The sequence below is a fragment of the Cyrtonyx montezumae genome, unplaced genomic scaffold, assembly GCF_038088225.1.
Source record: "Cyrtonyx montezumae isolate F1298 unplaced genomic scaffold, pur_monq_1.0 scaffold_3, whole genome shotgun sequence".
Lineage (NCBI taxonomy): Eukaryota > Metazoa > Chordata > Aves > Galliformes > Odontophoridae > Cyrtonyx > Cyrtonyx montezumae.
In genome coordinates, this window is record NW_027072034.1 from 84733843 (window position 1) to 84748243 (window position 14401).

Below are 14401 nucleotides of genomic sequence, written 5' to 3' on the forward strand. Positions count from 1 at the left end.
GGATATTCAGAATATTCTAGGATTTTAGTATCACATTCCATCTTTTCTCTCAGGCATGGTCAGTGTAATCAGAACAGGAATGTAAGATCAGATTTTCAATGTGCTAAACAACGAGGACCTATACAGATTCTCTGACAAACTTGTCTGGAATATTAATATATGTAAGAACTAATGAAATAGAGCTGTGTCACAGTTATTACATGAGAAAAGTGCATACATGTGGAAATGTGGATCCAAATGACAAATGCACGTGGCTAAACACAGAAGTGTTTTTGAAATTACTGCATCACTGATGTTAAAAAAATGTAGTCACCTGTGAAAATCATGCTGAGAATACAGAATGTACATAGCACATAGAAAAATTCATCTTTATATTCATTTTTTCAAAATACTACTGTTGCATTTTAACATCTACCATGGTATTCTACAACTCCAATAGACAGATATTCAATTTTTATTACCTTTGGCATCGAGATCTTCAGATGACTTCTCCCAATTAGGGAAGGACTGTAATGAAGAAAGAGTAACTGTGACTATGTAAGAAACAGATCGAACAACAGCAACCTCTTCAAAGAATTTCTATCCTGAACAAGTGATAACTTGTTACCTGACAACACCACTACAGGAATGGTATTTCAGTGTGTTAGAGAACATGAACTGGAAGAAATGAGGTACAATTTTCCTGGCCTAAAAATATAGGTTTCCTTCTTGATGATCTACATCACAGGTGACTTCATATTTTACACAGTAGCTGCTTATTTAAACAGACTAAGCCAGTTCATATTCAAATCATATCTCAAACTCATAGGCAAAAGGAGAAAAATGGATTGATAATCTGGTAGTGAATATTTACACTAATGTGGCTGAATCAAATACCAGATTTTTGAATTCAGTATGTTTGAATTCACTATATGCTTGTTTTTTGGCTAAATGGAAATAAAAGACTGTGTTTAGTAACCTGAAAGTCTAGCACATTAATTAACTTGATGCAAGTTACCAACTTTCAAGAATACTGTAGAAAACAAATAATTTAAAGAACTGAACTAGAGCAAATGGAACACTCTATGTTAGATGTGGTGATTCTTAACATAAGATGTAAACAGTGTCTCTCTTTCATCGTAATGCCCACTCACTTCTGCTGCTTGGACTTTTTTTATTTTTTCACCACTCATCTCCCACTAACCTCACAATTTCCTGTCCTCTAACTCCAACTCCGTCTTTACCTTTTCACCACCTTCCCTATTCCCCTCCCATTTTTCGTCATAGTCTAATCAGCTGTGCAAATTAACAGAGCATATTTTACAAAAATGTAAGCAGAGACAAGTAATAACAGCATTTCTCCAGACTGTTTTTAGATTTCTTTGAAAAGAGAGTTTAAACTCTTGATGAGAAGGTGGTAATGACTGAAAGACAAGTCTCCCAGCTGCAGTGACAGCAGCCTGGAAATATTCTCATCCTAATGCTGGGGGACACAGGCACAAGAATTCTGAAGAATTCAAACAAGGTCTTTTTTGGCCTTGGGAATGTATCGTTCTGAAGAATCAAACTCTTAAGCTGTTTTCAGCAATCTTTCCACAGATGGCAGTAGTGACATTCAGTAATCCAGCTGAATACTCAGCATGGCTTTGCTTTACCACTTAACTGCTGTGAAGGTGGCACTGTGTTATCCAAACATCTGCTGTAATAGAGTTTTAAGGGTGGCACTTGCAATGCATTACAATGTATTTGTTGGAAATAAGTAGTTTAAAATTATAATTTTTCTCACCTTAACCAGATCAAGGAGATTTGCAGCATTCTCCTTTTCCTCTTCTGTTCTTGGTTCTTTTAAATTCATCTCTTCCAGCACATCTTCCTGCTTTAAAATGTTTTCTATGTATTTCTTGTGGGGACAATGGAAAAAGAATAAGAAAGGTGAAGATGTATGCTTTGCAGAAATAGACTTAATGTAGACATACATAAAGAAAAGAGTTTCTAGAAGTAATGGATGTATATACTTCTCAGTGTCATAAAGACCATTTCTGTAAGAATGTGTGTGACTCCGTATCTAGAGGTTTGCACTGGGAAATAGTTGCAAAAACCTAAAAGAGAAGAGTACGTGTTGAGAATGAGTGAAAGCTTGCCAAGGTCTAATCAACTCTGATGACTAACAATACTGCTGAACCTGCAAGAAGTGACAAACTGAGGACACAAAGCATCTGATGAATTTCTACCAGGCCACTAGCACACATTCGTACTCACAGTGAACTGTGTGACTTGGACTACACCCAATAGGGTGGTGATCAGTTACCTAGAATTCCTTGGCTTGCCTGTGTGATCCCATGCTTCTCAGGATGCAGTAACGGCTGGCCTCCCAGCTGTTGCACCAACCAGGTAAGAGTGAGTGAATGTGCAAGTGTCTGATTAAATAAAATGAGTGAATAAAGGAATGTGTTGAGTCAATAGCTATCTGTTATTATTAACAATGATTTGATTACATTATTAAGATCATGTTAACGAATAAAAGGTGATCTAACAAAGACTGGTTGTGATCTCTATCTCCTTTCCATTTGATCTCTGTTAGGGAAATGGAAATTTGGAATATCATAGTTGAAAAATTAGGCTTAGAAGTTGTCTGAAGCTCTGCTTTTCTCAGAATTACACTGAGTGCTAAAGAAAAGGGCATGTCCTTTTTCCACATTTCTTTGTGCATTGGATATGGATGATCAACGTGATGGAAAAGAAAGGTCTTTGCAGACAGTTGCCCTAACATACCACCCTGCTATAAAGCTACATGCAACACTGAGTTTTATGCGTGGAGAAAGTTGGCAGAAGTAACCTGCTTCCAGTTCCAGCTCTTTTTCTTTAGATACTGATTTAGTTCTGAAAAAATGAGTAATTGGCTAAAGATTTAAGATATCTGTTTCTGGAAAAATCCATTAATTTGACATTGATATATGAGCAATGAGGGTATTTCTTTTTCACTGCAGATTAATGCAGTTATTTACAAATGTCTCCACAGTGCCAATAATTACATTTCTTCTTTCTCAACATAACAGTGTTCTTCTTCCTATAAAATCCAAAAGAGATCTGGTCAATGAAGTGATGTAATTTGGGATTTTGGTGTGGAATATTTTTTCAGAAAGACTGTTGCCTTTGAAAAGTCAATGTGCAAATTAAAAAATAATTTTTATATATGAGGGCAGCTCCAAAAGCAATGGTATGGTAGTAGAGGTTGAACCTTCCACCAATTTTCTGCTAAATTTTGTTGCTGTGTGACAGATGGCAGCAGAGGGGCAGTTGGACAAAATGGCATCTGACATGGAAGTGCAGATGAAACAAAAGTGTGTCACTGAATTCCTCCATCTGGAAAAAATTGCACCCACTGACATTTATCAACACTTGCTGAATGTTTATGAAGACCAACCGACAGATATGAGCACAGTGAGGAGGTGAGTGGTGCATTTAGCAGCAGTCACAACACAAGCCATGTTCCAAATGGCCACACAAATCAGAGGATTACAACGAGGGAACTGTGTATGGAGCTGAATATTGGCTTCAGTGCACTGGAAATTACTGGAATAGGTGCAACATTGGAATATGAGACAAACCATCAACTCTGCTACATGTTGATGCTGATTAAGCTGAAGGATCAAATTTTCAGAGTCAGGTTAAAGAAGACAACAGCCTTTCTCTTGCAACACAATAAAACCAGGCCTCATACAAGTTTGAAGATTGTGGAACACATTGCCAATCTTTGCTGGACTGTCCTAACACACTCATCACATAGTCTGGATTGGTGCCTTCTGACTTCAATCAGTTTGGGCTGATGAAAGATGGACTTGTGTGGGCAACATTTCCTAGCAACAATGCTGCCATAGCAGCTGTGAAAGAGTGGGCCACCTCTGCTGGTGCAGATTTTTTTTGAGCATGGCATGCAGGTTCTTGTTCATTGCTGGCAAAAACGCATAGCTGACGGTGGTGACTATGTTGTACTGTTTTGTAGATGAGAATTTGCTCTATCAAACAGTGTTATTGTGTTTTTTGTATCTGTTGCAGTTTCCATGGAAATAATAGGAGGTATTACTTTCAGAGCAACCTACGCATTTCACAGAATCACAGAATTGAATTGATAGAATGTAAAAGAGTAAAATTTAATTCTGATAGATTAATGTGTCTCAAACTATACCCAAATTGAACAGCTGTTAATGTTTTTCTATTGCAAACATGCCTTCCTTGCAATGTAAGGCCAAAAAAAAGCCTAACCAGCTAAATGTGCTACTACCATCACAGAACCTATATGCCATTAATTTTGAATGCAATGCCAACATCAAAATGTTAAAAAAAGATAATCATAGAAGATTTGTATTTTGTAATCTCTATCTGGTAAATGACAGTGTTTTTAACTCTAAAATTTGTTTTAAGAGCATCTTGATAGTATGAATTAAAAAAATCAGTGTTTTATACCAAAACCTAGAAGTGAAGTGCAGAACTGCTAATAAGGATCAACAGCAGGACTTTCAGATCCTATCTCAGAATGCTTAAAGAAGAGGTGCAACTTTTAATGGACCAGTAGCAAATGTGTGATGGACAGACACTTTTGCAGAAGGCTGCACAGCTATTGGCTAGACTTGAACAGTGACAGAACTCAAGCTTAAAACATTTCTAAGTTCATACTGACCGAGCAATGTTCTATACTGACCTATTCATCACTAAGCTAACTGTAGATTTATAGTGGATTCAAAATTTTTATGTAACGTTATTTTCAAAGTTTTGATTAGAAAAACAAACTCTAAGCTAAGTAAAAGTAACATATCAATTCTGAGAGAAAGGGAACTATTTGTTAGTGTATAGTCTTTGATGCATACTGAACTGGTCTCCATGCATCTGCTCAGAAAAGTAGGTTCCAAAAGGTATAGGAGAAGAGAGAGAAGCTGCTTCAAAAACATGTTTTTTTTCTTTGGCCATCTGCCTACGTACGAAATACTAAATTGTTCTTCAAAAGTCTTACAGTTCTTGTCTCAGTTATATATAAATTCATGTTACCTGTTATGTTTGTTCTCTACTGCTCATTAGAAAAATGAACCAAATATGATTGTACTACCTTGAGAGAAAGCAGTAGCTCTTCCCTTAGTTCATCACTGAGTGGCTCATACTGGAACAGCTGACGGATTTGCAGTTTATTAGGACATTTTCGCACGGGTGTTGGTAAGCATGTCTCCTCTTTGGATCCAATGCAAAGACCCTTCCAATTACGTGTTCTGACTGTGTCCTTCTTCTGAACATAGGCAAGAGTAAGCAAAAATACAAGAGGCTCCTTATATTACTGGCTAACTGCAGATATCAGTAAATTATGTCTCAGTTGAAAAGCACATGCTTTGCTTGTAGCATTGGAGATCTAGAAAATCAGGTCAGTACGTCCTTATGCACAATTAACGGATCCTAAATAATCTTATCATCTGGCAAAATGAACTATCCCTAAAACTGCTGTAATCACCTCACTGAGTATAAAAGAAGCCCAAGTTGACTAGATTTTCATTGACACAGCCCACTCCTTGCTTTGTTTGCTTAATAAACTGAACTTAATTGCTTATTTAACTGTCACGTTGTTTAAAGTTCCAATAATCTCTGACAAACATACAACACTGCTTAAGCAGCAAAAGACAGTTTCAAAATAATTATACCTCACAAGGAGAAAACGTATTCCAAGCTCTTGGCTGAAGATTTGGAGGAACAATACTCTTCAGTTCTTTCATTACCCAGGGTGAAGTTTCAGACAAAGGGACGAGGATGGTAATACTTAAAGCACCTGGTTCAAAAATAGATTTTGATAAGAATCAGTTTGAATCCAAAAACAATGGCAAAGGGTCTCAGACCTCCAGAAAAAAACACTTTCCAGAAAATGTAAGTATAAATTAACTTATCATCAGATGTAAAACTCCATGTTAAAATGGGATACTTAAGGCTATAGATAATATTGGATCACTGAGGTGATTATAGAATAGCTGCACAGCTTTGGATTACTCAGCCCACATTTAACAACTGGCTACTGATGACACTTCTTTTAAGTACTGGGAAGCAGCTTAGTTGTATATTGTGTGGAATATCTCAAAGAAAGAAGAAAGACCACTGACTTGTGTTTACTGAATACTAATTTCAGAAGATGTACATTATATTCATACAAACATAGTTCTTCACTGTGTTTAATACATCACAGTCTGATCACCAGATCGATTCCACAGGAAATTATTTATTTTTTCTTTTTATTGTTGCAATTAATTAAAGTGTTTCAAAATGTTTTTTTATTACCCAAATCCAAAGTCTACTTAATCTACTATTATCTATCCCAAAGGTGGCCTTCAAAACTGCTACTGCTACTGAGATGTTTAGTCACAATAATACAAAATTGTAATATCTTGTTATCAAGGCAAATAGAGCAGTGGAAAAGGTAGAGTATAAAGTTTGGAAAAGCTTCCTAATAGCAGTGTCCAAAGAAAACCTGTTACCTGTTTCTGTTCCTCTATCTTTCCCTTCATCTGTGATTGGAATACTTTAGTGAGAGTCATTTTCCTAAGAGCAATACTGGAGTGCCAAGATTAGAAATTACTGCTGGCTGTGAGCAGGATGGGATTTTCACCAGGTACTTGCCTTCTGCATCTTCTAGAGATTTTGTCTCCCTTAGCACTCTTTCTCTTTTCCCATGACAAACTCATTCCTTTCAGTTTACAGAACTTAGAGGGGAACTCATCATTGTTATTATCTCTCTGTATTCATTTGTTTCTGTCATTTTCAAGACATTTATTTTGTTGTATCTACATGTTAGGACACTGTATATTTGCAGAAACACAGCACTTCCAACTAACTTTACAATAATAAACAACTATTTCAGGATGTAACTTATTGCACTGGTGTAATGAGGTGGTTGTTGCCAGCTACCACTGGCATCCTCCCACTTCAGTCCTATTTTTTCAGCTTGTTAGTAATGTACATTTACTCTTTCTGCAGCCAGACTATGGGACAAAAGATTACGATCACCTTCATTGATAAACACAGCTATATTACTGAATGGAGACTGCAAGATATTCAGTGTCACAGAGAATCTATGCATCTGATATATGATTTTGTTTATATGTCTGAGAGTGGATAAAGATATGCCAGTTGTTAGTTCACTTATCCTTCAAAAGTGTCGTTCAGTTAATTCTCTGTTTCTCAGAGTTTTTGCACAAGCCCTTTCCCTTCACTGCCAGGAGAGTGGACATCTGTCTATGCAGGGAAAACATTTTCAAATTTCCTGTCCAAATGAGCTCTGAAACTTCTGACTCCACTTTTGATTATTTCTGTCACTAGTTTGTCAGAAAAGAAATTAAATCCTCCTACCTGGATATTCTTGTACAAGTTCCTGCACGACTGCAACAGCCGGATCACCACAGACCTCAGCAAGATATTCTTCCACATCCTTGCTCCGCAGGAGTTCGGTTCCTGAACCATCTGTATGGATGATGAAGAACCTGGAGAGGCACAGAATTCTGTATTGCACACAGGAAGCAAGGTATTGGAAACAGGGAAGGCTGCAGGGGGGGCCTCTGTGAGGAGAGGCCAGAGCTGCTCTGAGCCAATCACAGTTGGCTCCAGCTGGCTGCACCATCCCCAGACTCACAGCTGAGCCCAAGCTTAGGAGGCAATTCTGGGAAAGCATATTTAAGGTGGTACAACGCTGTACAGTCAGTGAGGAGTGAGAAAGAGTGAGAAACAACCTTGCAGACACAAAGGACAGAGGAGGAGGAGGTGCTCTGGGTGCCAGAGCAGCCCATGATACCAAGCTAGGTGAGACAGTTGATTGGCTTAAGGGTAGGACAGTTCTGCAGAGGGATCTGGATAGGCTGAGTCCAATCACATACCATTGAACATGGCTACATGCCAGGTCCTTCATTTTTGTCATAGCAACCTGATGCACTGGTATAGGCTTGGGGAACAGTGGCTGCAAAGTTGACCAGTAGAAAAAGGAGCTGAGGGTGCTGTTGGTGAGGCAGCCAGCAGTGTGCCAAGGTGGCCAAGAAGGCCAACAGCATCCTGGCCTGCATCAGAAATAGTGTTGCCAGCAAGATCAGGGAAATGACTTTGCCCCTGCACTCAGCACTGGTGAGCCTGCATCTGGAATATGGTGTTCAGCTTTGGGCCCCTTAACACAAGAAGGATGTTGAATTGCTTAAGCATGTGCAGAGCTACAAGCTGGTGAAGGGAGTAGAAAACGAGTTACGCAGAGATGCTGAGGGTTACTTTTAGTCTGAGGGAGACCAAGAGGAGACCTCACCACTCTTTCCAACAACCCTACAAAGAGGTTACAGTGAGGAGAGTGTCAGTCTATTTTCTTGGGGGACAAGTAATAGGATGCAAGGAAATAGTCTTGAGCTGTGCCAGGGGGAGGTTCTGATCGGTTATTATGAAGAAATTTTTCATGTGGTCAAGCACAAAGTGGAATGGGTTGCCCAGGGAAGTGGTGGAATCCCCAACCCTGGAGATAAAAGAGACTGGGGACCTGGCAGAATATGGTTTAGTGCTGGAACTTTGTAGGTTAGGTTGACTTGATTTTGAAGGTTTATGACATCTCCTTAAGGAACTGTGGTCTGCAGACAGCCCACACTGGAGCAAGCTTTGTTCTTTGTGTTTTTCTAGATGGCAAAAATAAAAATGCTCTGTGATGACAAAATAAGAAAACGGAATTTCAGGACATTGACATCAAGTGTGGAAATACACAGTAATGAACAAAGAAGTGCAAGTCTACAAATGTACAAATATAGTATAGCAAAGAATGTGTGAGCTTATGAACCTAATGATGTTTACCTGGGGACATGTTCTTCATAAGAGATGGATTTGTTAAATTCTGGTTGTACTGATGCTGAACTTCTGTTTTCCTTGTTGTTAAAGCCAATGCTCTGGACAAACACAGATGTGTTGCCATCAGCCATTACCTGTAATAGAAATCATAAAAAATGATCTGAGCTGCATGATGTATTTAAAACAGCAGCATGACTGTAAATATGATCTAGCTCAGTGAAAAAGACCAAAAATAAAATCGTATTTCACATTGAGCAACCTGCAATTCATGGGAAAAAGAAAAGAAGACTGAAAACAGTGAAAAAGTTAAAATCTGACATATCAGAAATGCTAATACCACATGCTGATGTGCTTGGGGACTGTTAGTTATCAAAAGGGGCCATCTGTGTTTACATTACAATTTCAATATATAGCTGCATACATCAATAGGCAACTTCATACAAAAATACACACTTGCTGTGTAGGACTCTAAAGCTGAATGCTTCCTATTAAACATAGATTCATAAGGTGATACTGGTACTGTATACACCTGCTCCATCACATGATAAATTTCCTGAACTCATAGCTAAGTGCTAACCTAGCTCAGAAACATGCTTTAGGTGTAGGCATGGAAAGATCAAAGCACAAGCAGTATAACTTTTAAGACTGAATTTTACAACAACGTTTGCTCTACTGGGCCGACTGCAGTGTTTCTATGGCCCTTCAAAAAAGCCAATATCCTCTCTAATTTTCAAACCATATTTGCAGAGCTGATTTTTTTGATATAATAATGTCACAGTACCTAAGGCAACAGGTGACGTAAACTGCAGACCTTATGTTTCATTTCAATCTCTCTAAAAAGAGGGAAATACCACAGAAGTAAACCCCGAGACTAGTCACATTCTCAGTAACAATTCAGAGATCTAATTCAGAAATGATTCCTTCTGGCTAGGTAGGCTACTTTGAGTGATATAAGCCTACAAACAGACTTCAAAAGTTTTTATGAGATAAAATTACTTTAAATGCATAAAATCCATGTATTTTACCTTGAAAAGATTTCCTTCAGGATCCATCATCTCACAAATAGTGCTGGAAGTATGCTTCATAACATATCTACCTGCTTGTGTCCCTTCTTTCTCGGAGGTGAAATTACAGACTTCGTGGGTATAAACAGCTGAGCAATTCTCATCAATGAAAAGGGATCCTGTCTTGTTGGGTAAAACCTATTGCAGTAAAAATTGGGGATATTTTGATGGAATGAATGGAGACAAAGAAGGAAGATGAAGTCCAGGAGGCAGGCCAGTGTTAATCTGTACAATTTTGACTTCAGAAAATTTAAGATTGTGAATTAAGTTTACTATACAATTGTGAAGAACTATTTAAACACTGGCAGAGTATAAAGTTGAGAGAATCACAGGATTTGTGAAAGTTATAGAGAGGGGAGTTAAAACAGTCAAGGTGAAACTGATGACAGGCAACTTGGGACATACAGGTAAATTTCACAGCCACAAACTACAAGTAACTCCTACCTGATATGTTCCCTGTGGCTTTGCTGTAATAGATGTCCCATCTCCAAAGAGGGTACAACAGGTACCATCCTCACAATTCATTGTAACAGTAGCAAATTTGGGATTTTCTACTCGAATACATTTCACTTTCCTTGTGATGGTTTCTGAGTGTTCATCTAAAAATTAATACAGTGAAACTAGAACAGAGTAAATTAACCATAGGAAACATTGCATAACATATACATTTTGCATAACATCCTTTACCATCTAACCTTGTTATGTAAACACTATGCAACCTTATAATTTTTGGACTGTGCACTGAATATAGAAAAAATTATCTAAGGATGGTCAGGAGACTACATTCTAATTTATCAAGCATAATACTAAGCATAATGATTTGGATATTTGTAACATACAAATTGAATCTGTGAAATGCTTTTTGCCTGTGATACATGCTGTAAGATATGAAGAAATTCCTGTTCATAGCACAGAAAACAAAACTAACTGGTATATTGATTTGGCCACTGACATTTCCTGTTTACTGAATAACTTTCTTTCCCTACAGAAAAGCTTCCTGCTTTGTTTGAACACAACGTTTTTGACATTCATGCAGTAAATACACACTTCATATTACTTACAGGAAACAGAACTCGTCTAGCAACTGAACAAAGCATATGTACACTGAACAAAGAATATACTTCCAGCCAGAAGAAACATGGATGTCATTAGCCTCATTTGTTTCAGGCAAACATAAGTTTCACTCCCTATACATAAGGCATTTTCCAAAGTCATGCTCAATGAAATTCTGAATATCTCCAAGGCTGAAAAGTCCATGGTTTCTCTGAGGAATTATGAGGATGCCCTGATCTTTTTACATACATTCAGTTAATTAATCAGCTTACATGTCACATACACTAGGGTAAGTATAGAGTGGGAAATGAAGATAATAAAATTGTCAAGCATTGTGTTCTCACAGCGAAGGTGGGTCATACAAATATATGAGTAGAAAGAATGAAGTTTGTGTTTTCACTGTGATGTACTTTTTGCACTGAATATTGATGGGGAAAAATAAAATAAAATAAAGATCAGGCATACAAACAAGCCTAGACTGCATTACTGGACTTTTTAAACTAAGCTACTGGGATGAGTAGCATGAGACTTCTTGATTAGAACTAGCATAACTCTTTTGAAGTATATTTGACAATTATTCCAAACATGAGATAAAGCAAAGATGTTTCCCTTTTTATTTCACCTGTTTTCTTGCTATCCTGTGGTACAAGATGTTCTTCACAGTCTTGGTAAAAAGTTGTGATCCTAGTACCATCCACATGATCTACTATTCTGCTACCATCCAGCTTCTCAACGATTATCACTTCATCATCTCGTATAGTCATAACCTGAAATAATAAGGGAACATGGATTTACATTAGCGAAGAGATATCTGTAACAGCAACAACAGTAATGCAAGACATAATGTACTGAAAGTCTGAAGAAACTGGACTGCAACTTTACCTAGTTCAGAGACCAAGGATTTACATTTTCTTTAACATCTACAGCTTTTTATATTAGTAATGGTGAAATAACACACTCTGTAGGATGTTTCAAAAGAATGCATTCTACAACAGATGACGGCAGCCCCGTCTCTTAGCTTAGTAGACTGGTATAATAACACAAAAAAAAGTAGTATTACTGTTCCATCAGCTGGGTCAGTTGCCTGATAGAATATGATTGGCTCCAGATCCATTTGCCTTCCTCCTTCAGTTCCCACTTGAAGGCCTAACGGAGTTGTAGTTATCCAGGTTCCTGCTTGATTCTTCTTAGGTAGCTCAGGATTAACTGGACTCTGAATAGTGTCTTCAAATACTTCATCCTTGTTTGGGTGCAAAACAGTGTTTTTGTCACTGCCTTTTCCTGCAGAAATGAAAAGTTCTGTAAGACTTGGTACTGTCTAAGGTGGAAGACAAAAATCAATCAACTGAAAAGTTTCTGTATCGCCTTTGACAGAATTGAAAGAATAATCTATCATAGAATTATTATCAGGTTAGAGAAAAATTACAAGACCTGTTACTCAAAGGTGTGCCCTTGAACTAATCTTATTTAATATGTTCATTAACAACACAGAAAAAGTAAACAGATATCCGATTATGACGTGGCTTTGGAATGTACCATGAATGTTGAAGGGAATCAGAGTGGCTTAAAGATAAAAAAGGCCATCCCAAAACTGTTAAAGTAGTAGAAATTAGATAAAGCCCAATAGAAATAAATTAAAGCAAAAAGGATTTTTGCTTCAGACACATTTGCAACAGTAGAATAAGATAAAGACCTGGATATAGCATCCACGTATAATGACTACAATCGTCAGCATGAAAGTACTGTGACAAAAAAGGGAACCAGACTAAGTGTGGGCAAAAGACAACAGCATGGCACAGACAGAAGTCTAAAAGTTTACAGTTTACAGTTTATAAGTCCTAGCAAACAAAAATGCAAAAAAAAAGTGTAAATATTCACCACAAATTTGTCAAGACTAAGTAGCAGAGAGGAAAGGGGGGGAAGTGATTATAAAGGATAAGGAATAAAAGATATACGTTGGTCATAGATGTGGAGACTGAAAATTAGAAGATAGTTTGTCAGTTCTCAAACATGATTCTAGATTTCCTAAGGAATATCCTAAGAACAGAGGACTGGACTTGATGATTCAGAAAATCTCTTTTAGAAAGAATTCTCTTTAGCAGCAATTTTTATTCACGTACTTCCTATAAATTACACGCTAATGTTATGACAAGTCCTAATCATTCTTTTCACTATGTAGCACTGACAGCCATCTGGGACCACACTCTGAGGTATGAAGCAAAAACATACTTGCTTCATTCTCTGTGAAATGGAATAACATGAGAATACTTGGACAGACCACAAAGTCCATGCAACCAAATAATTACTAAAGTAGGTGCCCTAGAATACATACAGTGAGAAAGAAAAATATACTAAGTCCTCTGTGAATGGTATATTTCTCAATATAACAATTAATAACTGTGTAACATGAAAGTAAAGATTTGACACTACTGAAGTTACAAGGCTTTATCTGAACAGATCGTGTTAACTCATTCTGCTAGAAATGTAGCTCCTATGTACCCTTTTATTATTAGAGCCCTTGTGTGTTATAAGAAAAGAAAGCTGGAGTCTGAGAGAGATAATCTGCTATGAAGTTAACAAATTACCAGGGTACAGCAGCTTAGTACAGATAAATTGCATTTTACACCAGCAGAATTTTTAGAGCAAAGAAAAATGCCCTTTATTGAGTATCATCAGCCCTGCAAACATTTAATCTACATGAAACACTGGAAATGTTACCTTTCTTAGTGCTCATCTGAGGTAAAGGCTCTGGTACTGATAATGGTTGTGTGTTATCTGGAATTACAGGCACTGGAAGGACAGGGCCAGAATCAGGACTCCTACTCACAGTGCCATCAGCAAAGAGAATCTACAGAAACCAAAGGTGCATTAGAGACTAAAATAATTTCAAACACTAGTAAGAAGTTTCAAAAATAATACGTCACAAATACAATAGTCACTAGAATTTAGTATGTGATGAAGGAAGAAATGTAAGACTCACAGAATAAATGCAAAAAATAAATATATATTAAAAAACGAAAGGACTGCTAATTAGCTGAATACACATATGTAATCAGTGGGGATTTTATTTAGTAACAGACAGGCATTATAAAAGCAAAGGCTATTCTCTGACTGTGGAAGTGGACAAAGGTTGATGTCTTTCGATGAATACTAGTTGTCCTAACAGTGGTAATGCATCTGTGTCACCATATTTATCTGTATTCAGGTATTCCACATGTCTAGGACTGCTGCTAATTTTTCTAGCCATCATGTCTAAGAAATAGAATTAATGATTATTTATTTTAATATAGCTGGTTTCTGAGATCTACTGTACATAATATTTAACTCTTGATACACAAGTTTCCTTGTGTGGCAGATAAAGCTTAGAATTACCCAATAAATTTCTCAACACATTTACAAATAGAGAACAGATAACCTGTGGAGAAGATAATACAATGTGGAAAACAAATGGACAACATACACTCGTGTCTCAA

The 14401-nt window shown here is 37.3% G+C and overlaps 1 protein-coding gene across 1 annotated transcript in view; it reads right to left on the bottom strand.

Moving 5' to 3' along the window:
• The window catches only part of SPAG17 (sperm associated antigen 17), a 91262-nt gene that overhangs the window by 13155 nt on the left and 63706 nt on the right, over positions 1 to 14401 (bottom strand). Inside the window, exons 27-37 of the mRNA XM_065742157.1 lie at positions 13647 to 13776; positions 11989 to 12209; positions 11551 to 11695; positions 10320 to 10474; positions 9837 to 10013; positions 8818 to 8945; positions 7354 to 7484; positions 5661 to 5785; positions 5081 to 5254; positions 1766 to 1879; positions 462 to 507 (exon numbers count right to left, since the gene is read on the bottom strand). Of these exons, the coding sequence (XP_065598229.1) occupies positions 462 to 507; positions 1766 to 1879; positions 5081 to 5254; positions 5661 to 5785; positions 7354 to 7484; positions 8818 to 8945; positions 9837 to 10013; positions 10320 to 10474; positions 11551 to 11695; positions 11989 to 12209; positions 13647 to 13776 (1546 nt within the window). The remainder of the gene's footprint in view (positions 1 to 461; positions 508 to 1765; positions 1880 to 5080; positions 5255 to 5660; positions 5786 to 7353; positions 7485 to 8817; positions 8946 to 9836; positions 10014 to 10319; positions 10475 to 11550; positions 11696 to 11988; positions 12210 to 13646; positions 13777 to 14401) is intronic.